Raw genomic sequence first — 23,579 nt, 5'->3', positions numbered from 1 at the left:
TGCATACTCACCAGACATGTCACCCATTGAGAATGTTTGGGATGCTCTGGATCGACGTGTCCAACAACATGTTCCACTTTCTGCCAATATCCAGCAACTTCACACAGCCATTGAAGAGGAGTGCGACAACATTCCACAGGCCACACTCAATAGCCTGATCAACTCTATGCGAAGGAGATGTCGTGCTGCATGAGGTAAAAGGTCACACCAGATACTGACTGGTCTTCTGATCCAAGCCCCCTACCTTTTTTTTTTAAAGGCATCTGTGACCAACATATGCATATCTGTATTCCAAGTCATGTGAAATCCATAGATTAGGGCCTGATGAATTTATTTAAATTGACTGATTTCATTATTTGTTATATTTTTGTGTTTTTTATTTAAACTTCATTTAAATAGGCAAGTCAGTTCTTATCACTAAATTCTTATTTACAATGACAGCCTACCAAAAGGCAAAAGGCCTCCTGTGGGGATGGGGGCCTGGGGTTAAAATAAATAAATAAATACAATATAAATATAGGACAAAACACACATCACAACAAGAGAGACAACACTACATAAAGAGAGACCTAAGACAACAACATAGCAAGGCAGCAACACATGACAATACAGCAAGGTAGCGACACAACATAACAACAACATGGTAGCAACATAACATGGTAGCAGCACAAAACATGGTATAAACATTATTGGGCACAGACAACAGCACAAAGGGCAAGAAGGTAGAGACAACAATACATCACACAAAGCAGCCACAACCATCAGTAAGAGTGTCCATGATTGAGTCTTTGAATGAAGAGATTGAGATACAACTGTCCAGTTTGAGTGTTTGTTGCAGCTCGTTCCAGTCATTAGCTGCAGCGAACTGAAAAGAGGAGCGACCCAGGGATGTATGTGCTTTGGGGACCATTAACAGAATATGACTGGCAGAACAGGTGTTGTATGTAGAGGATGAGGGCTGAAGTAGATATTGCAGATAGGGGGGGAGTGAGGCCTACGAGGGTTTTATAAATAAGCATCAACCAGTGGGTCTTGCGACAGGTATACAGAGATGACCAGTTTACAGAGGAATACAGAGTGCAGTGATGTGTTCTATAAGGATCATTGGTGGCAAATCTGATGGCCGAATAGTAAAGAACATCTAGCCGCTCGAGAGCACCCTTACCTGCCGATCTATAAATTATGTCTCCGTAATCTAGCATGGGTAGGATGGTCATCTGAATCAGGGTTAGTTTGGCAGCTGGGGTGGAAGAGGAGCGATTACAATAAAGGAAACCAAGTCTAGATTTAACTTTAGCCTGCAGCTTTGATATGTGCTGAGAGAAGGACAGTGCACCGTCTAGCCATACTCCCAAGTACTTCAATGAGGTGAATATCTCAAGCTCTAAACCCTCAGAGGTAGTAATAACACCTGTGGAAAGTGGGTCATTCTTCTTACCAAACCACATGACCTTTGTTTTGGAGGTGTTCAGAACAAGGTTACGGGTAGAGAAAGATGGTTGGACACTAAGAAAGCTTTGTTGTAGAGCGTTTAACACAAAATCCAGGGAGGGGCCAGCTGAGTATAATACTTTCATCGGCATATAAATGGATGAGAGAGCTTCCTGCTTGAGCTATGTTGTTGATGCAAATTGAGAAGAGCATGGGGCCTAGGATCGAGCCTTAGAGTACTCCCTTGGTGACAAGCAGTGGCTGAGATAGCAGATGTTCTGACTTTATACACTACACTCTTTGAGAGAGGTCATTAGCAAACCAGGCCAAAGACTCCTCAGAGACACCAATACTCCTTAGCCGGCCCACAAGAATGGAATGGTCTACCATATCAAAAGCTTTGGCCAAGTCAACAAAAATAGCAGCACAATATTGCTTATAATCAAGGGCAATGGTGACATCACTGAGGACCTTTTAAGGTTGCAGTGACACATCTATAACCTGAGCTGAAACCAGATTGCATACCCGAGAGAATACTATAGACATCAAGAAAGCCAGTCTGTTGATTATTGACAAGTTTTCCAACACTTTTGATAAACAGTGTTGGAAACAAAATAGAAATAGGCCTATAAGAGGTAGGATCAGCTTGATCTCCCCCTTAAAATAAAGGACAAACCGTGGCTGCCTTCCAAGCAATGGGAACCTCCCCAGAAAGGAGAAACAGGTCAAAAAAAGTTTGGAGATAGGTTCGGCGATGATAGAGGCAGCAACCTTAAAGAAGAAAGAGTCTAAACCATCTGACCCAGATGTCAAGTTTTAAGGAGCTCCATTAGCACCTCGGACTCAGTGACTGCCTGCAGGGGAAAAGTTTGTAGCTGTGCAGGGGAAAAATCATCAGTGATAGTCCCATTAGAAGGGGTGGGAGATTAGGAAATATTGGACAGGCAAGGAGACATGGCAGAGTCAAATAGGAATCCTGACTTAAAACCTCTTATGCAAGGGGACAGTATTTTCACCTTCGGATGAAAAGCGTTCCCAAAGTAAACTGCCTGTTACTCAGGCCCGGAAGCTAGAATATGCATTGGATAGAAAACACTCTAAAGTTTCCAAAACTGTTAAAATAATGTCTGTGAGTATAACATAACTCATATGGCAGGCAAAAACCTGAGAAAAATCCAACATGGAAGTGGGCAATCTGAAGTTTGTAGTTTTTCATGTGATTGCCTATCCAATATACAGTGTAATTGGGGTAATTGGATTGCACTTCCTAAGGCTTCCACTAGATCTCAACAGTCTTTAGAATGTTGTTTCAGGCTTCTATTGTGAAAGGGGAGCGAATAAGAGCTGTTTCAACCAGTGGTCTGGCTGAAAGCCTTTAGTTTAGTCACGCGCGTGGCCCGTGAGCACGAGCACGAGCTCCGTTCCTTTTCCTTTCTAATGACAAAAGAATTGTCAGTATGGATTATTATTGAAGATTTATGATTTAAAAACATCCTAAAGATTGGTTATATACATCATTTGACATGTTTCTACAAACTGTAATGGAACTTTTTTGACTTTTCGTCTGGACTTAGTGCCCGCGCCTTGTGTATTTGGATTACTGGACTAAACGCGCAAACAAAAAGGAGGTATTTGGACATAAATGATGGACTTCATCGAACAAAACAAACATTTATTGTGGAACTGGGATTCCTGGGAGTGCATTCCGATGAAGATCATCAAAGGTAAGTGAATATTTATAATGCTATTTCTGACTTTTGTTGACTCCACAACATGGCGGGTATCTGTATGACTTGTTTTGATGGCTGAGCGCTGTACTCAGATTATTGCATGGTGTGCTTTCGACGTAAATCTTTTTTGAAATCTGACACAGCGGTTGCATTAAGGAGACGTTTATCTTTAAAACTATGTATAACACTTGTATTTTCATAAACGTTTATGATGAGTATTTCTGTAAATTGATGTGGCTCTGCAAAATCACCCGATGTTTTGGAGGCAAAACATTACTGAACATAACGCGCCAATGTAAACTGAGATTTTTGGATATAAATATGAACTTTATCGAACAAAAATACATGTATTGTGTAACATGAAGTCCTATGAGTGCCATCTGATGAAGATCATCAAAGGTTAGTGATTTATCTCTATTTCTGCTTTTTGTGACTCCTCTCTTTGGCTGGAAAATGGCTGTTTTTTTGTGACTAGGCGCTGCCCTAACATAATCGCATGGTATGCTTTTGTTGTAAAGCCTTTTTGAAATCGGACACTGTGGTTGGATTAACAACAAGTTTATTTTTTAAATGGTGTATAATACTTGTATGTTTGAGGAATTTTAATTATGAGATTTCTGTTTGAACTTGGCGGCCTGCACTTTCACTGGCTGTTGTCAAATCGATCCCGTTAACGGGATTTGAGCCTTAATGAAGGCTCAAATGAAGTGGTGATTAAAGAGCTCAGCCATGTGCTTCTTGTAAATAACAACCACACCCTCAACATTAAGGGACAAGGTCAGCTGTGAGGAGGAGGGTTTATTCTCCAGATCTTTAACCGTTTTCCAGAACTTCTTGGGGTTAGACCCACAGAGAGAGAACTGCTCCTTAAAGTTACAAACTTTAGCCTTCCGGATAGCCTGAGTGCACTTATTTCTCATTTGCCTGAACAATAGCCAGTCAGCCTGAGTATGCGTGTGCCGAGCATTTCGCCAAATGCTATTCTTGGGGTGGAGTAACTCTGCAAGATCACGGTAGAACCAGGGGCTGAACCTGTTTTTAATTCTCATTTTCTTTTTGGGGGCATGTTAACAATACCACTGAAAATATAAAAAAAGAAGGTTCAAGCGTCTTCGACAGAGGGAATCAAGCTGATTCTGTACCATTTTACAGAGGTCAGTTAAATAAGGAAGGCTTGCTCATTGAAGTTTTTCAGCAAGCGCCTATGACGAATCAGGAAATGTCATTTCAATAAGCAGCCATTACAGACACAGGCTGTAAAACAGTGATCGCTAAGGTCATTACAGAAAACACCAGACTGATATCTATTAGGATTATTTGTGAGGATAACATTGAGGAGAGTAGCCTTTTCTGGGTGTTTGGAGTCACTTTGTGGGATTGGTAATAATCTGAGAAAGATTTAGGGTGTCCCATTGCTTTAGGACTTTGTCAGGTGGTTTAAGCATGTCCCAGTTTAGGTCTTACATAGCAGGACAAATTCAGGCTTAGTGTAAGGGGCCTGGAGAGAGCTTAGGGCAGGTAGGGTACAGGTCAGTGCTAATGGAGGACGATAGCACCCAGCAACAGTCAACAAAGAGCTATTTGAAAGTTGAATGCTTAAAACCAGCAAATCAAATTGTTTGGGGACAGACTTGGTGGAGACAACCGAGCACTGAAGGTGATCCTTGGTAAGATTGCCACTCCCCCACCTTTGGAAGATCTGTAAAGTATATAACCAGAAAGGTTAACATCAGTGTTCAAAACGCTCTTCCTTAACCACGTCTTAGTAATGACCAACACATCTGGATTGGAGCTGTGAACCCACACTTTCAATTGATTCATTTTTAGTAATAAGCTTCTAGTGTTAACGTGCAGAAAACCCAGGCTTTTACGAGAGCAGAAATCAGTGAAGCAGATATCAGAGCACAAGTCAGAATTGGGGCTAGCAACAGTAGATGGGCCAGGGTGTACATGCACATCCACAGTAATACAATCAAGACACGGCATAGTACAGGGAGAGCTCTGCAGTGCTGATTTATGACATCTGAATGTGCATCAGATGGCAACAATATCATATTGTACAGCAATTTCATCAGGTAACAAGAATCCAAAGCCGGCGAGAGGTGGTTAGAATAGGATGGGAGGCCAAAAGTCAGTGTAACCAATAGTGAGTCAGAGTCCTGAGTGTGGGAACAAACATAGTCTGTCCCACAGTTGGGTAAAGACAGTTTGTAGTCAATTTTGCCTCATGCAGGAGTCATGAGAAAAGAAAAAAATGAAATATATAACGACTTGGGGCCATTGTAAGTTCAGAGTCACTCGCCCCAACAGTGTGTGTGTGTGCTGGAGGTGAGCGAAAGCTCTGGAGAGAGGGGGGAGTGTGGTGGAGGTACCTGTACCAGACAGGGGGAGCCAGGCCAGGGCCGACGGTGAACAGATCGCCAGGTAGAACCCCAGCAGCAGGCAACAGGAGTAGGTCTCACACCCACTTGGGAGAAGCTTTTATTTCTGGAGGCAGATGTCTTGTAGAAAATGCCAGTGGACGGTCTTTGAACAGCAGGAGGGGGCTTCAGAGGGCGCTTCAAAGGGTCCTGCCACTTGTTGGGCCCAAAGGCCTCGATAACCTTTTACTTCACACCTTGGTGCTAATTGAATTTGTATCTGGACTGTCCTTGCAAGCCTGGAAGCCTTAACTCAGCATTCAGTCCCCATAAAGTAAAATATATAAAAAAATCTAAATAATAATAATACATCTTTGTAATGTACTTTATTTTTCTTCTTTGCTTTCAAAATAGCATCAGACCAAACACTACACACTCAGTTCCAGGTTGGATGGTGTCCTCAGGTCTCTACTTATATGAACTGTAACTCAGTAAAATGTTGAAAATGTTGCATATTGCGTTTATTTTTTGTTCAGTTTATATAAGAATAACAACATAATATGTTTATCTATAGATAGAGTGTTTTTCACGTAGCCCTTTCCTGCATTCAAATCACCCTCTAATGGCCTCATGGGTGTTATGCTTTTGATATTTTTCATAATTAATCAACATTATTTAAAAAGAAAATATCAGAAAATCCGGTGTTTCTATGTCAAAATTTTGTTGTATTTTAGTCTTCTGAGATGTATATAGTGTAATATTGGGATGCAAACTCAAAATGTAATACATTTCAACTCTATATCTGACATGGTACAGAGGTGTCTTCTTTTTGTTAAGACCATAATCATGTGTGTGAGGTGTATACTTTTGATTCAAAGTAGATTTGTTTAAGAATACCAAGAAACACAGAATCATATCATTTGTTTTGGTACTGCCCATATGAAGCTTGTTTTTGGTCACTGGTCCAGGAATGATTGAAGAATTGCAAAATGTACCTGGAGCTAACTCTGCAGATAGCACTACTGGGTGATTTGAAAAGTCATATTCAATCTATCAATAATATAATAATACTTTTAGCAAAACATTTTATCTTTAATTTACAATCTGTAGAAACTATGAGAATAGAAAGGTTCCGAAATTTTGTAAAACATTGTAGTACAGTTGAAAAATATATGGCAAGTAGAAATTCAATATGGATGGTGTTAAGAGAGAGATGGGAGGGGTTGAGGGGAGCTGAAGGGTAGGACTAATGACAACAAGATAACTCATGTAAAATATACTGTGTCCGTAAAATACATATACAGTAGCTTAAGAACTTTTGTGAAACAGCACAGTTGAAAATATATGGCAAGTAGAACTGGATGGACATCAGAAATAGATGGGAGGAGTTGAGGGGAGCTGAAGGATAGAAGTCAAAGCAAACAAAGGATAACTATTGCTAAATAGATTGTGTCCGTAAAATTGACAGCGCATGTCAGGGCAAAAACCAAGCCAAGAGGTTAAAGGAATTGTCAATAGAGCTCCGAGACCAGATTGTGTCGAGGTACAGATCTGGGTAAGGGCACCAAACATTTCTGCTGTATTGAAGGTCCCCAAGATCACAGTGGCCTCCATATTTCTTAAATGGAAGAAGTTTGGAACCAACAAGGTTCTTCCTAGAGCTGGCTGCCCAGCCAATCTGAGCAATTGGGGGAGAAGGGCCTTGGTCAGGGAGATGACCAAGAAACTGATGGTCACTCGGACAGAGCTCCAGAGTTCCTCTGTGGAGATGGGAAAACCTTCCAGAAGGACAACCATCTCTGCAGCACTCCACCAATCAGGCCTTTAAGGTAGAGTGGCCAGACGGAAGCCACTTCTCAGTAAAAGGCACATGACACCATGCTTGGAGTTTTCCAAAAAGCACCTAAAGGACTCTGACCATGAGAAACAAGATTCTCTGGTCTGATGAAACCAAGATTGAACTCTTTGGCCTGAATGCCAAGCGTCACGTCTGGAGGAAACCTGGCACCATCCCTACGTTGAAGCATGGTGTTGGCAGTATCATGCTGTGGGGATGTGTTTCAGAGGCAGGGACTGGGAGACTAGTCAGGATCAAGGGAATGATGAACAGAGCAAAATACAGAGAGATCATTGATGAAAACCTGCTCCAGAGCGCTCAGGACCTCAGACTGGGCGAAGGTTCACCTTCCAACAGGACAACGACCCCAAGCACACAGCCAAGACAACGTAGGAGTGGCTTCGGGACAAATCTCTGAATGTCCTTGAGTGGCCCAGCCAGAGCTAGGACTTGAACCCGGTTGAACATCTTTGGAGAGACCTGAAAATAGCTTTGCAGCAACTCTCCCCATCCAACCTGACTGAGCTTGAGAGGATCTGCAGAGAAGAATGGGAGAAACTCCCCAAATACAGGTGTGCCAAGCATCATACACAAGAATACTCTATGCTGTAATTGCTGCCAAATGTGCTTCAACAAAGTACTGAGTAAAGGGTCTGAATACTTGTGTAAATGTGATATTTCAGTTTTTTGATTGTAATACATTTGCAAAAAAATCTAAATCTGTTTTTGCTTTGTCATTATGTGGAAAAAGTCAAAGGGTCTGAATATTTTCCGAAGGCACTGTAAGCTGGAAGTAGAAGCCTAAGTGTTGTTGTTCATTAGTTTGCTCCAATTAGGGGAGGGGGGGGGGTAGAGTTAGAGTTAGTGGAAAATAATAAAGGAAAATATATTGTAAAAATATATATGCATGTATATTTGAGTGTGTGTGTGTACACCTCATAGCCTGGTTCCTCTCTAGGTTTCTTCCGAGGTAGTTTTTCCTAGCCAACGTGCTTCAACACATGCGTTGCTTGCTGTTTGGGGTTTTATGCTGGGTTTCTGTACAGCACTTTGAGATATCAGCTGATGTACGAAGGGCTATTTAAATACATTTGATATGATTTGATTTGAATGTGTGTATATATATATACATATATATATATATATATATATTTTTTTTTAAACATGTTTTTAAATGTAACCTTTATTTAACTAGGCAAGTTAGTTAAGAACAAATTATTGTTTACAATTACGTCCTACCGGGGAATAGTGGGTTAACTGCCTTGTTCAGGGGCAGAACGACAGATGTGTAGCTTGTCAGCTCGGGAATTCGATCCAGCAACCTTTCGGTTACTGGCCCAACGCTCTAACCACTAGGCTACCTGCCACCCCAACTCATGTGTATGAGTGTATATACAGTACCTATCAAAAGTTTGGACACACCTACTCATTCCAGGGTTTTTCTATATTTGTCCTATTTTCTGACATTGTAGAATAATAGGTAATACATCAAAACAATTAAATAACCCGTATTGAATCATGTAGTAAACGAAAAAGTGTTAAGATTGAGATTCTTCAAAGTAGCTGCCCTTTGCGGTATACAGAAGGTATACAGAAGATAGCCCTATTTGGTAAGACCAAGTCCAAATTATGGCAAGAACAGCTCAAATAAGCAAAGAGAAAAGACAGTCCATCATTACTTTAAGACATGAAAATCAGTCAATCTTTGAAAGTTTCTTCACTTGCAAAAATCATCAAGCTCTATGATGAAACCCCCTCAGAGTTACCTCGGCTGCAGAGGATAAGTTCATTTGAGTTACCAGCCTCAGATTGCAGCCCAAATAAATGCTTCATAGAGTTCAAGTAACAGACACATCTCAACATCAACTGTTCACTGTGTGAATCAGGCCTTTATGGTCAAATTGTTGCAATGAAACTACTACTAAAAGACACCAATAATAAGAAGAGACTTGCTTGGGCCAAGAAACACTCGCAATTGACATTAGACCATTGGAGATCTGTCCTTAGGTCTGATGAGTCCAAATTTGAGATTTTTGGTTCTAACCGCCATATCTTTGAGAGACGCAGAGTAGTTGAACGGATGTTCTCTGCATCTCTGGTTCCCACTGTGAAGCATGGAGGAGGAGTGATAGTGTGGGGGTGCTTTGTTGGTGACATTGTCCGTGATTTATTTAGAATTCAAGACACTCTTTACCAGCATGGCTACCACAGCATTCTGCAGTGATAGGCCATCCCACCTGGTTTACGCTTAGTGGGACTATCATTTGTTTTTCAACAGATCAATGACCCAAAACAGACCTCCAGGCTGTATAAGGGCTATTTAACCATGGAGAGTTGATGGAGTGCTGCATCAGATGACCTGGCCTCCACAATCACCTGACCTAAAAAAAATTGAGATGGTTTGGGATAAGTTGGACCGCAGAGTGAAGGAAAGGCAGTCAACAAGTGCTCAGCATATGTGGGAACTCTTTCAAGACTGTTGGACTAGCATTCCTCATGAAGCTGGTTGAGAGAATGCCAAGAGTGTGCAAAGCTGTCATCAAGGAAAAGGGTGGCTACTTTGAAGAATCTGAAATACAAAATATATTTGGATTTGTGTAACACTTTTTTTGGTTACTACATGATTCCATATGGGTTATTTCATCGTTTTGATGTATTCAATATTATTTTACAATGCAGAAAATAGTAAAAATAAAGGAAAACCTTTGAATAAGTTGGTGTGTTCAAACTTTTGACTGGTACTGTATATATTTAAAAAAATCTATATGGAGGATTGGATATGATCCAGACAATTATATTGGTGGAAGCTACAATCTATCTGCAATATTAAATCTGATATATCCCATACATTTTTTTATAATTAAATAAACACTCTCTGACCCTGATTTAGCCCAGTGCAGTAAAAGGTTAAATTAATGTATTATAGTTTATGACAGTTTGTCCCAGACAGACCACTTCATCAAGCACGTTTGGATAGGTTTACAGGGTACACTGTTGAGGGGTCCAATTACCAGGCCCTATGTTAAAATGTATCCTTAACTGTCTTAACTCTGTATGAGTAGGCTAAGTGTGTGTGATGGTGTGGGAAGGATCTGACTTGATGTGTTAGTCAGAGGAGAGACACAGTATTATCATGGCTGTTACCCTTCTTCTATTTAAGCACAGAGGCTAAAGACCTTAAGCTCTTTCTCAGCCAGGGGACTACAGGCTACAATCTGAACCTTTTTCTTGCTCCTTCAATGGGTGGGCGCAAGTTATAGCCGTTTCGCAGCCAGCAAAGAGCTTTCCGTAGCAGTATACAGTGCATGTGGAAGGTATTCAGACCCCTTGACTTTTTCCATATTTTGTCACATTACAGCCTTATTCTAAAATTGATTAAATATATATTTTTCCCTCATCAGGTAGCCTAGTGGTTAGAGCATTGGGCCAATAACTGAAAGGTTGCTGGATCAAATCCCTGAGCTGACAAGGTAAAAATCTGTCGTTCTGACCCTGAACAAGGCAGTTAACCTGTAATGGTTTTCCTCCTCTTCTGAAGACGAGTATGAAGGATCGGACCAATGTGCAGCGTGGTAAGTGTTCATGTTATTTTATTGGAACAGAAACACTAAACAAAAAACAAAGAGAGTGAAACGAAAACGAAACAGTCCTGTAAGGTGCAGCAACACAAAACAGAAAACAACTACCCACAACCCATAGTGGGAAAACAGGCTGCCTAAGTATGGTTCTCAATCAGAGACAACGATTGACAGCTGCCTCTGATTGGGAACCATACCAGGCCAAAACCAGAAATACAAAACATAGAACAAAAACATAGAATACCCACCCCAACTCACGCCAAGACCAAACTAAAATAGAGACATAAAAAAGGAACTAAGGTCAGGACGTGACATAACCCACTGTTCCCCCGTAGGCCGTCATTGTAAATAAGAATGTGTTCTTATCTAACTTGCCTAGTTAAATAAAAGTTAAATATATATATTTTTAAATCAATCTATACACAATAACTTTTTGTAATTTTTGCAAATGTATATTTTTTTGTAACCTTATTTACATAAGTATTCAGAACCTTTGCTATGAGACTTGAAATTGAGCTCAGGTGCATCCTGTTTCCATTGATCATCCTTGAGAGCACACAGCCAAGGCAACACAGGAGTGGCTACGGGACAAGTCTCTGAATGTCCTTGATTGGCCCAGCCAGAGCCCGGACTTGAACCCGATCGAACATCTCTGGAGAAACCTGAAATAGCTGTGGAGAGACGCTCCCCATCCAAGCTGATAGAGCTTGAGAGGATCTGCAGAGAATGGGAGAAACTCTCCAAATACAGGTGTGCCAGTCTTGTAGCGTCATACCCAAGAAGGCTAGAGGCTGTAATCGCTGTCAAAGGTGCTTCAACAAATCTCAAGTTATTAATTTTTTATAAATTTGCAATGTATACAAAATGTATACAAACTGTTTTTGCTTTGTAATTATGGGGTATTGTGTGTTGATTGATTTAAAAAAATTTTTTGAATAAGGATAAATGTAATAAAATGTGGAAAAAGTTAAGGGGTCTGAATACTTTCCGAATGCACTGTACGACTGTCTTACATACTGAGACTCAATACTCACATGCAGTTATTTCCCTGATGTTATCACAATCATTATTTTTCCAGCCACTCGTAAACACTGCGAAGCTGTTAATTACTATGCCAGTCATTAATACGGATCTAATTTAAAAAGTTCCCTTTTTTGCAAACACAGCTGTTCTGTGAGAGTGGCACTTTTGACATGATTGTTGGATATTTTGAGTTGACTTAAAAATGTCCCTGACCGCTTATAAATAAAACAGGTCAGTGACCCCCCTCTCCATCTGTAAGCACCTGCTCAGGCTAATCATGGTGAAACAACCAAGTGAGACTGAAAAGTCTATAACCATTTACATGCAAATAAAGTAAAAAACGAAACAAAGTGTCTAGCGTCGTCCCAGACAACTTTCCACTCTGCCTCAGAGAGAGGAACTGTGTACACTGGCCATTTTGACACTTGGCAGGTGGGCCAGAGACTGGCTACGGTGGTGGGCTTAACATTTAAAGGCGCTCAGATGTCTGACAGCCCCTCCAGAGCCAAACTGCTGCCCCTCACGGCCTCTCACAGCCCCCCGCCCCCCTGGCCGGTCCCCTGCTGACGTCGGCTGTGCCGTTTACATTTATGTAGACAGGCTTATTCCATTCTTAATACCACCTCCAGTAAGGAGAAGAGCAGAGGTGTCAAGCAGTAGGTGAGAGACAGGGACAATCTCACGACCGGATGACTGTTAAGTCAGAACTCTGAAGGTGTTTCCACAGGTTACACTGACAGTTACTGGCTGTATTTTTCTGTTTTCACTCTTTATGGATTTTAATTGAGTTAGTTTGATTTTCTTCATTTTTGTTGTTGATAAATTAGCATTTTATTCACATATCCTTCGTTAAATCAGCTTGTCTGTACAGTTGAAGAGGAGCACATAGGGATAAGGCTGGCTGCGTTTTTCAAAAAAGTTGTCCCGTCTGTCACTCGGACGTTGGTCATCAACCTTTCTGTGACCCTTTTTCTGTCTCGATTGGGTGTCCTAACGTGATTCGGTCATGAGTTCAAAGATAGTGAACTCTAACTCAACCCCTGGAAAGCCAAGCACGATGGATAACCTAACTGACTGCACTGGTGCCGGCTTGGACCTCATTCAGAATCGCATTGAGTCTCTGAGCAGTAAGATGGACAGGCTCATCAACATCCAGGAGAAGGTCCTCAATCGGCTGGACGGAATAACCCAGGACATCGATGGTATCGAAAGGGACGTGGAAACTCTGAAGGTGGACAACGAGGAGATCCATATACCTGCAAGAGCCCTAACTCTTCCCCTGGCTCAAACCCAGGGTACAGGTGTGGTGGGCGAGGTGAGAGAGATGTGTCATGAGATGAGCTCCATCATGATGGCGTTGGACCAGCGCTCGGAGAAGCAGGCTGAGAAGCTGGACGGGATGGAGAATCTGGTCCTCAGCATCCAGCAGGTCATCAGATTCATCGGGGAGACGGTGAAGAGCTCCCGGGTTATGGAGATGATGTTTATGCGTCCTGCAGCACACAAGGCCCCCAAGTCCAAAGACAGTAAGGGCAAGGTGGACGTTAAGAGGCAATCGTCTGCAGAAAAGAGCGAGAGCTCAGTTACTAAGAAGACTGACAAGGTGAGACAGGAAGCTCAAACTGCACTAACCAAAGAGGTGTGTTTGTGCAGGTCTATGTAGACTGTATTAAGGGTTCTTTATTAAGGCACTTTATGAACTCTTTACTTAACAAAACTCTGGATTATGTTCATGTGAATTTAATTTGTGTTGAGATGATTGAACTTGTGTTCAGGTGTTCATTTAGAATGGATTGATGTTATGGATGTTTTGATGGGCAACGTAGGTTAGATTAATTGCTGGGTTCACTGTTTCCTCATGCTCCTGCAAATGACATGTCCTTCAAAAATGTGCACATTGTATTCAGGCTCGGAGATAAGGTGCTCCATGTTTCCATGTTTGGTTTTTGATTTGGTTTAGTTTTATGATGTTGGCACTGCAGAGGAAAATGATCAGAGCAGCAAAGCTGGCTAGTCAAGTAGAGATCTGTTTCCTAAGGAAGGATTGTGGCTTGGCTCATGCTGTTTTTCCTCATGAAGTGGTGGAAGATGTGTCAAAGCAATATGACTTTGGGACATAGCGATCTCCACTGCTTGTATAGTGCCATGCAGAGCACGCCATATTGTATGGAAGGAGCCAAAGCCTTGACACTTACACCCAGTGTTGGAATTGGTGGGGAACATTCCACCACCTCACAATCAAGTACAGTGGTATAAGAAAAACAACATCTGTTTACAATGCCCAACCAAAAGGAGTCAAATTTGCCCCCACCTTTCACCACCTACAGTAATACACTTATTGCTCTGCTCATACTGTACATTAGCCTACATTCTACATTCGTCCTTGGCCTATAATGTGGCCACCGGCATCTGGGGTGCTGAGTGTAAGGACTCCCCCCTCTCTCTTTCTCTCTGTCACTCTCTCTATCTCTGTCTCTCTCTCTTGTTTTCTGTATATCTTTCTCTCTATTGCGGTATTTCTCTCTCACCCTCTCAGTCCTGTAATGGCATGTTGAGAGGTCCCAGCGTGGATATACTGTAGACGTACTATGGTTTCAGTGATGTGTATTGATATCTGTTACCTATATATGCATTACAATTCAGAGCATCCCCCATGTACATTGTTTCAGATAAAGCTATTCATAACTCTTCATTAGAAATCCAGTCATGGCAACAGTGTCAAACAGCCATTGATTTAAAGGGTCTAGTAAATGATTGTTCTTCACACTGCGTGCTACATTTGAGGCTGGCACAGAGGCTGGAACAGAGGCTGGAACAGAGGCTGGAACAGAGGCTGGAACAGAGGCTGGCACTGCTTCAGATGTGGGTGGCACAAAATAAGCAGGAGATGATTGACCTGTATAGGACAGTGTGTTTTTAATGGTGGAGTGGTTGTACCCTGTAGATGCTTTATTCAGGTGATCGGTCTTACTTGGGATGGAAGGTTGGGCCAGTAAAATAAAATATCTTAATTTGAACAGTGTCTCGCAGCAGTTAAATAATCCTGCAGCAACAGGAATGTCAATTATTATGTGGATTATAATTCAATGACATTTTTTTAGGGGTTGAGTCTGAAATTCTAAAGTGGAAATGAAAAATGTTTTAAGCCTAGTTAAACCTTGCATGTACTATACATTTGCATTTCCTGCTACGCAGGAAAGTTCTCTGTGACGACAGAGTGATCCAATTAAGATATTACATCTGTATGTACTAGCAAGCATGTGAAACTAGCTAACGACTCAGTGATCTTAGGGAAGTAACTAGAAGCATTTGGTACTGGATTGATTAGGTTACAGAAAGAGAAGAATTTGAATCATAATGTCAACTGTCCAGTGCACTGGGTTAAGTAGTCCAAGCACAATGAGTAGCACTGTTTTTGTTGTAGAAGGTTAACTTAAACCCAAATCCTCTAGGCTTAAGTCCCAGTCACTTCCTTCCAACTTCAACAAGCACTTCAAGTTGTTGATTCAATGTGACCAGCAGTAACACACTGAGAGTGGTCTTAGACACAGAGACACTGAAGGTCAATGGCTAGTACTGTCTGTTATTAAAGCCTTAAGCGGGACTTATAGGTACCTCAAAGCCAGTTATCATCCCGTTCCATTACTGGCATGCCTCTTAACGTCCACCTTGATGGATGCCAGATTGGTATCTGTTTTCATGCCCAAGGTCTATTACCTGCAAGCAGAGACCAACTCATTTAGATGGTGAATGAGATACATTGTAGTGTAAGAGTTTCCACATGTCATGGTGTATAGTAGTGTGGAGTATGTGTACTAGGAAATTAGGAAAGCAGTCCTGTAAATAGGTACTGGTGCAGTATCTGATAATTGCAATGTATTCAGACCCTTATTTAGTGAGTTAAGGGTGTTTCCATTTCAACACAGTTCTAGCACAAAACCTCAAACTACGATACAGACTTGACATTTTCAGCTTGACTTGAGGTTAGAACTCAAACAGCAACTAAGGGGTCATATAAGTCCACACGTAAGGGCATACATACCTCTGTGATTGTCTATTGGCTACTGTATGACTCAGATCACCAGGAATTCTCGTTGTCGTCAGAGCTCTCGCCAGGCGGTGGCTCCAGCCTCCGGCCGTCTCCATTCACCTCTAAGGTGTGAGATGACTGTCTACCGCAGACATTTGTCAATGTGGTCCCCCCCACACACACCACACAAACCACACATATATCAAACCACACACATATCGTACCACTGTGGAAATCCCCATCCTCAAAATATCTCCTCTGCCTTACTACTGATCAGTGCTTACCTCACAACCAACAACACGCCTTGAGACATTTTTTAAGATGTTGACCTGCTCATTAAAGGACTGGAGTGTTTACTATAGTACTGGGTAGCCCCTCGGGTTCGAAGTCTGTTTGAGAAGACTTGTTTGGTTGGTTGCGGGCAATTTCTCCGCTTAGGGTCAATATTGCATTCCATCGCTCACTGTTACAAGTGATTAACTATAAATTCACAGCCTCGCACATATGTACCAACCTATCTACACATCTGCTGTGGACAGTCAACATCATGCTTTGACTGAAACAAGTTTGGCTTTGTAGTTTGTATTAATGCAGTACCAGGATGCTAACTTGAATAAATCAACTGATCAGGCTAGGCTATCTGTTTTGAAGGTTACATTCATGTTCCTTTCATCTTTAACATCACATCACATTCAGTCATTCATTTGATTAATTTCACATATTGTAACACGTGTTTTCATTTTTCATACTGTAAAATGTTCATGTTCATTTGTAACCTACCTCTCTCACTACCACTCCCTGTTCTCCTTACCCTCTCTAACAGTGTCATAATCCATCTCATGTTGCAGACCATTCACCATTGTCCAACTAGCATTGCCATGTTGTCTGTCTCCTAAACAGAAAACTACCTCTACTAAAGCCACTAAAGGGACTCAAGGGATGATAACCACTAAATGTGAACCCAAACCTAGTAGACCGGAGACCACTCACAGTCACAAGACAACTAAGCTCCACGGACCAAAGCATTTTCTCACAATCCGCAAACTCTGCGGAAACTTTGTACGTGTAAACTTGCTCACAGAAAACATGTTTATCATGAAGTTTCTGTGCAGTGAATATTGTAATTACATAGTGGTAGCGGTTTCAGGGAAATATACATATTTGACCTCGTTTTGAAGAATGTTGAAATGTAAACCAAATGCAGAACGTGATGATCTTATCTTTCGTTCTTCCCTTCCTTTAGTCAAAAGATCACAAGGGGAAGGATGGGAAGGAGAAGTCCAGTCTGAGCACAAAAGGTCTGAAAACACAGAAGAAGAAACCCCCAGATACAGCAGGTGTTCACAGTACATTAAAATGTGTCAACAATAGCTCACAGCCGTACAACACACACACAGTGACCTTTACCAGTCAAAACAAACTAACTCACACACAGCAGCACTCACAACATGTAACATGTGAGATGTAAACAACATGTGTTCTGAAAGCTTAGAGAGCGGGAGAAGAAAATAGACTTCCTTGAATGATACTATCTTGGAGCCACACAAAAGATAACCAACCGGCTAGTCACAGCAGTCTTCCTGTCAGATGTAAACAACAGTATTGCGCTAACAAGTACATCGTGAAACCAAAATATCAAAGAGATTTAAAAAGATCAGACTGACACTTCAGACAACCACCTGCCATCATCTTACGAGGATACTAGGAGTGTGTTGACATTCTGAGATATTGTGCAATCATCTGATTATAGTTACTAAAGTGAAAATCTTGCAGGTGGTTGAATTAATTATAACTGTATCCCCTTGGCCATTCTGTTTGTTCCAATGCAGACACCATCTCCCTGAGGAAGCAGGCGTTGCTGCTAAAGGAGGTTCAGAAGCTCAACAGGGAGAATGCAGAGAGATCATCATCAGGTCACCAGCAGCAGCCTACCCCTGATGGCGTCTTGGACCTGGAGGCTGGATCTGGAATGGCCTCAGAGGGGTTGGGGTCATCACAGACTGGGTCCCTCAGCCCGAACCTGCTGGACTTGATCCTCGAGGGCCCCAAGGCCCCTGTGACCGAAGAGGAGTCATTGTCTGAGGAGGAGAGGGAGGCAGCAGGAGATGGACTAAAAGTGGAGGAGAGGAAGGAGGAAGAGGAGGTCATAAAGAAGCAAGAGAAGGAAGACCACCTCAGTGAATCGAAGTTCAAGGAAGAGGAGCGAGAGGAAGAGCTGTTGAAAATCACTGAGCAGCCTGAGGAGGTTAGAGGAGCAGAGGAGAGAGAGGGGAACAAAAAGGAGGAGGACAGTGCAGGCCCATCAGAAGCTGCTGATATGTCAGTTAAGGATCTCCCTCCTCTCCCACCCTCCCCTGAAGCTCCAGGAGAGACTGGCTCTATTCCAGAGAGGTAGAGTATCCCCTCTAACCTCCTCAATCAATTATTTGATTTGATGTATTTCTTTGTTTCGTTCTCTGTCTCTCACTCTCTGTCCCTCTCTCTTTATTTCTCTCTCTACTTCAGTACCATTCACTCTGTGATCCCTGTCTTTCAAATACACACACTAATTTCTAAAATAAACTCAGCAAAAAAAGAAACGTCCCTTTTTCAGGACCCTCTTTCAAAGATAATTCATAAAAATCCAAATAACTTCACAGATCTTCATTGTAAAGGGTATAAACAGTGTTTGCCATGCTTGTTCAATGAACCATAAACAATTAATGAACACACACCTGTGGAGGCACTCACAGCTTACAGACGGTAGGCAATTAAGGTTACAGTTATGAAAACTTAGGACACTAAAGAGGCCTTTCTACTGACTCTACTGACCAAAAGAAAGATGCCTAGTGTCCCTGCTCATCTGTATGAACTTGCTGCAGATGTGGCCAGGGCAATAAATTGCAATGTCAATACTTTGAGACACCTAAGACAGCGCTACAGGGAGACAGGACGGACAGCTGATCATTCTCGCAGTGGCAGACCACATGTAAAAACACCTGCACAGGATCGGTACATCCGAACATCACACCTGCGGGACAGGAACAGGATGGCAACAACAACTGCCCGAGTTACACCAGGAACACACAATTCCTCCATCAGTGCTCAGACTGTCCACAATAGGCTGAGAGAGGCTGGACTGAGGGCTTGTAGGCCTGTTGTAAGGCAGGTCCTCACCTGACATCAGTGCCTATGGGCACAAACCCACCATCGCTGGACCAGACAGGACTGGCAAAAAGTGCTCTCCATTGACGAGTCGCGGTTTTGTCTCACCAGGGGTGATGGTTGGATTCGCATTTATCGTCAAAGGAATGAGCGTTACACCGAGGCCTGTACTCTGGAGCGGGATCAATTTGGAGGTGGAGGGTCCGTCATGGTCTAGGGCGGAGTGTCACAGCATCATCAGACTGAGCTTGTCGTCATTGCAGGCAATCTCAACGCTGTGCATTACAGGGAAGACGTCCTCCTCCCTCATGTGGCACCCTTCCTGCAGGCTCATCCTGACATGATCCTCCAGCATGACAATGCCACTAGCCATACTGCTCGTTTTGTGCGTGATTTCCTGCAAGACAGGAATGTCAGTGTTCTGCCATGGCAGGCGACGAGCCTGGATCTCAATCCCATTGAGCACGTCTGGGACCTGTTGGATCGGAGGGTGAGGGCTGGGGCCTTTCGCCCCAGAAACGTCTGGGAACTTGCAGGTGCCTTGGTGGAAGAGTGTGGTAACCTCTCACAGCAAGAACTGGCAAATCTGGTGCAGTCCATGAGGAGGAGATGCACTGCAGTACTTAATGCAGTTGGTGGCCACACCAGATACTGACTGTTACTTTTGATTTGGACCCCCCCCCCCCCTTTGTTCAGGGACACATTATACAATTTCTGTTAGTCACATGTCTGTGGAACTTGTTCAGTTTATGTCTCAGTGGTTGAATCTTGTTATGTTCATACAAATATTTACACGTTAAGTTTGCTGAAAATAAACGTAGTTGACAGTGAGAGGACATTTTTTTCTTTTCTGAGTTTATGTTTGTCTATTCCAGTTGTGAAGTCCACAACCGAAGTGCCTCCTCTCAGTCTCTGGAAGCTGCAGAACAGGACCAGATTGAAGAGTGCAGCACCAGCAGTAAGCGTCGCGTGGCGGAGGAAGACCTGGGAGTGGAGGACCACAAGAAGAGTCGGGTGGAGGGAGGAGCAGGAGAGGAATATTTGAGGCAGGGGGAGAAGGAGCAGGGGGAGAGGCAGGAGGAAGAGGAAGGAGAAAGACCAGAGGATGAGGATGAGGGATGGGGCATCTTCAAGGCAGACGGGGTGGATATCCGTGTGGAACTGAAGGAGAGGATGGGAAAAGAGAAGAAGCCGGATCAGTCTACAGAAGTCAGGCAGTCTACTGGGGAACAGTTCTTCATTGGTGAGGACCAGCATTTTTATGGGGCACTGTGGCTTTAAGTCTGGGGGAAAGGTGATAAGTACTGAGGGAGGAACTTGAAATGTGCACACTCAACTCAACGATTCCATAAATCACACATTAATCTCAGTGGAAAACTGGAGTTACGCAAACAAATATTAGGATTTGTCCTGATATGAAGTCCAATAGATTTTTGATATGGTGGCTATTCTTTCTCTTTTTGTAGAAAATGTTCATAATCATATTGAATTATGGTATAAAAAGCATGCTTCCTAGGAGTAACAAAGTACGAGAGTACTGTCGTCTGCATAACCAACATTGTATCTCCTTTCTCATGTTTACCACAGTGTGTTAGTTAGCACAGGATGATAACTTGATTATGAGGTACCATTAATAGAGCCACATGCTAACTGATTAACAATACAGCTTCTATTTCCCCTCCATGCTACTGTTTGCCAGGGCTCACTTGAAAAATAGATGTCAATCTCTATGTGACTTCCATGGTTAAATGGTTAAAAATGAAATCATTTTGTATCATATCTCCTTTAAGATAAAAGCTCTCCTCCTCCGGCTCCATTCAACCATCGGATGGTGTCAGCCAAACCGAACCAGATCAGCAACTTCTACACCATCAACAGAGCAGAGGTTCTCGGAGGGTAAGTGTACCTATCCTGTTCCTAGCGATACATAATGATTTGAACCACAAGGTCAAATTTGAAATGACTTTTCAACTGTTTAACTTCAAATTCAAGAATAATTGTATCCATCCGCTGTGACCATTGTGAGGTTCTAAAGAGTAACCTAAAATAGTGCCTGCTTAGGCCGATCGCTCCCCAGAGAGCACAGGCCATCAACGACTCCTCTCCATCGAGCTCTTTCCTACATTGTACTGAGTTATTAGACATTTGTCAATTATTAGTCGATTCTCCATTGTCTTTTGGAACCAAACTCATGGAACAAATTATATCTCACCTAAATCATAGACAGAGAGGAACAGAGGTCCTCAACAATGTTGAGTTCTGTAACCCTCCTCTCCTCTCCTCTCCTCTCCTCTCCTCTCCTCTCCTCTCCTCTCCTCTCCTCTCCTCTCCTCTCCTCTCCTCTCCTCTCCTCTCCTCTCCTCTCCTCTCCTCTCCTCTCCTCTCCTCTCCTCTCCTCTCCTCTCCTCTCCTCTCCCCTGGTTCATTACTCCAGAGTCAGGGCAGTTATTTTTACTGAAGGCCTTTGGGGTATGTGAAACCATACCCCCACTGCCAGCTGTGAGCTAATCTCTAAGTGTTAATCTACATTTTCAAAGAGAGGACCCTTACTCTCATTTAATGAAATAAAGGTGAAATGAACAATACAATTCCTTCACAAAATTATGTTACTTTCTTGTATTGGAGGAGAACTGATTTAGTATCCGAGGACATACTGATGAAATAGTTTTGATAGTTCAAGTAGTTCATCTTCTGACTGTGCAATCCCCCTCCATTCAGGGGACATATTACCTGGATGAGTAACATTATAGGATTTGTGACTTACAGGTGATCGTTGTGCCAACTCTTAGTCAGAGGGAGAGGGAGTAAGGTTACGTTCTAAAAAAGAAAACAAGTCAGAAACTGAAGACACCTTACTTATTTTTCCGTCACTCTCTTAGAGGTCGTTTTGGCCAGGTGCACAAATGCATGGAAAACTCCTCGGGTCTCACCCTGGCTGCCAAGATCATCAAAGCCCGGAGTCAGAAAGAGAAGGTACTAATTCTTAATGAGTAAATGTACTTGGAATATAAACTGAATAAACTACACTTGTTAAGGTTTAAAAATGTATCTTTGAAGGCTATGTGCGTTTTGCATGCATATAAAAAACCTCTACACACCTTGCAGCTTCCTTGAAAAAGTAAGTTATTTTGAAATACTTTTTGAGTGCAAACCTCCTGTATTTAATTATTTTTTAAATGTGGAATTAGACATCTGAACATAACACTCTTAAAAACCTTTTCACTCTAAAGAAGTGGATGGACGGGGAATATGTTTCTTCCTCATTTTCTGCTAAATGTTACAGAATAGAAGAGCCGTACACTGCTTGCTAGCTGCAAGCGAACATCTGACACCTCTCATTGTGTGGTTGGTGTGTGTTTGGCATGTAGGAGGTGGTGAAGAATGAGATCACGGTCATGAACCAGCTGGACCACGCCAACCTGATCCAGCTCTACGCCGCCTACGAGTCCAGGAACGACATCATCCTGGTGCTGGAATAGTACGTTCCCTCCACAGAACTAAATAACACATATCAGCATTTTATTGTACACTATATATACAAAAGTAAATGCCCCAATCTATAGGGCCAACTGTAAAGTTTGGTAGATGAGGAATAATGGTCTGGGGCTAGCTAGCTGCATTTGCTAGCTCAGTAAGTGAAGCTTAAAGTGCTTGTCCTTCATTTTGGAAGAAATTGTTTTGTTCAAAACTGTTCAGCTATTGCCTTTCTCACTCTTTGATTCAACTACTCACCACATTTTATACACTGCAGTGCTAGCTAGTTGAAGCTTATGCTTTCAGTACTAGATACAAGAGCTCTGATAGGCTGGAGGACGTCCTCCGGAAGTTGTCATAATTAGTGTGTAAGTCTATAGAAGGGGGTGAGAACCATCAGCCTCCTAGGTTTTCTATTGAAGTCAATGTACCCAGAAGAAGATGGAAGCTAGCTGTCCTCTGGCTACACCATGGTGCTACCCTACAGACAGCGGTTGAGGCTACTGTAGACCTTCTTGGCAAAGTAGTGTTTTAATCAGTTATTTGGTGATGTGATTATTTTTAGTATAGTTTTATCTAAAAAGGATAACTTTTTAAATGTTTTACAATGACATTTTTCATGAAATTTCACTGAGGAGGATGGTCCTCCCCTTCCTCCTCTGAAGAGCCTCCACTGGTGGAAAGCCTTCCTACGAGAGAGAAGGTTGTTATAGCAGCAATGGAGGGACCAACTCCATTTTAATGCCCATGATTTTGGAATGAGATGTTCAACAAGCAGGTGTCCACATACTTTTTGTAATGTAGTGTATGTCTATGGTTCTCTGCCTCGCTGTCTGTTCCTTCCCACAATGTTTTCTCAACCCTCATCTTTAAGCTTAAATTCATTTGACATCATTTTTATGCCATGATGCCACTGTAGATAGAGAATACACGATAGGTCAGTGCACTGTCTTGTAGTATCTTTAAATAAAT

The 23,579-nt window shown here is 42.3% G+C and overlaps 1 protein-coding gene across 5 annotated transcripts in view; it reads left to right on the top strand.

The window, feature by feature from the left end:
• The window catches only part of LOC109874826 (myosin light chain kinase 2, skeletal/cardiac muscle), a 39,342-nt gene that overhangs the window by 6,762 nt on the left and 9,001 nt on the right, over positions 1–23,579 (top strand). The window contains exons 1-8 of one of the 5 annotated variants that reach the window (XM_020466838.2): positions 12,594–13,562; positions 16,890–17,048; positions 17,233–17,287; positions 17,819–18,380; positions 20,009–20,376; positions 20,924–21,029; positions 22,013–22,106; positions 22,502–22,611. In XM_020466838.2, coding sequence (XP_020322427.1) covers positions 12,966–13,562; positions 16,890–17,048; positions 17,233–17,287; positions 17,819–18,380; positions 20,009–20,376; positions 20,924–21,029; positions 22,013–22,106; positions 22,502–22,611 — 2,051 coding nt within the window. In that variant the 5' untranslated portion in view covers positions 12,594–12,965. Of the gene's footprint in view, positions 1–12,593; positions 13,563–16,889; positions 17,049–17,232; positions 17,327–17,818; positions 18,381–20,008; positions 20,377–20,923; positions 21,030–22,012; positions 22,107–22,501; positions 22,612–23,579 lie in introns of those variants that run through there. The other 4 variants (XM_020466837.2, XM_020466840.2, XM_020466839.2 and 1 more) reach the window with 4 other exon arrangements.

Source organism: Oncorhynchus kisutch, linkage group LG30 (genome assembly GCF_002021735.2).
Source record: "Oncorhynchus kisutch isolate 150728-3 linkage group LG30, Okis_V2, whole genome shotgun sequence".
Lineage (NCBI taxonomy): Eukaryota > Metazoa > Chordata > Actinopteri > Salmoniformes > Salmonidae > Oncorhynchus > Oncorhynchus kisutch.
This window is presented reverse-complemented; position numbering and strand designations above follow the sequence as displayed.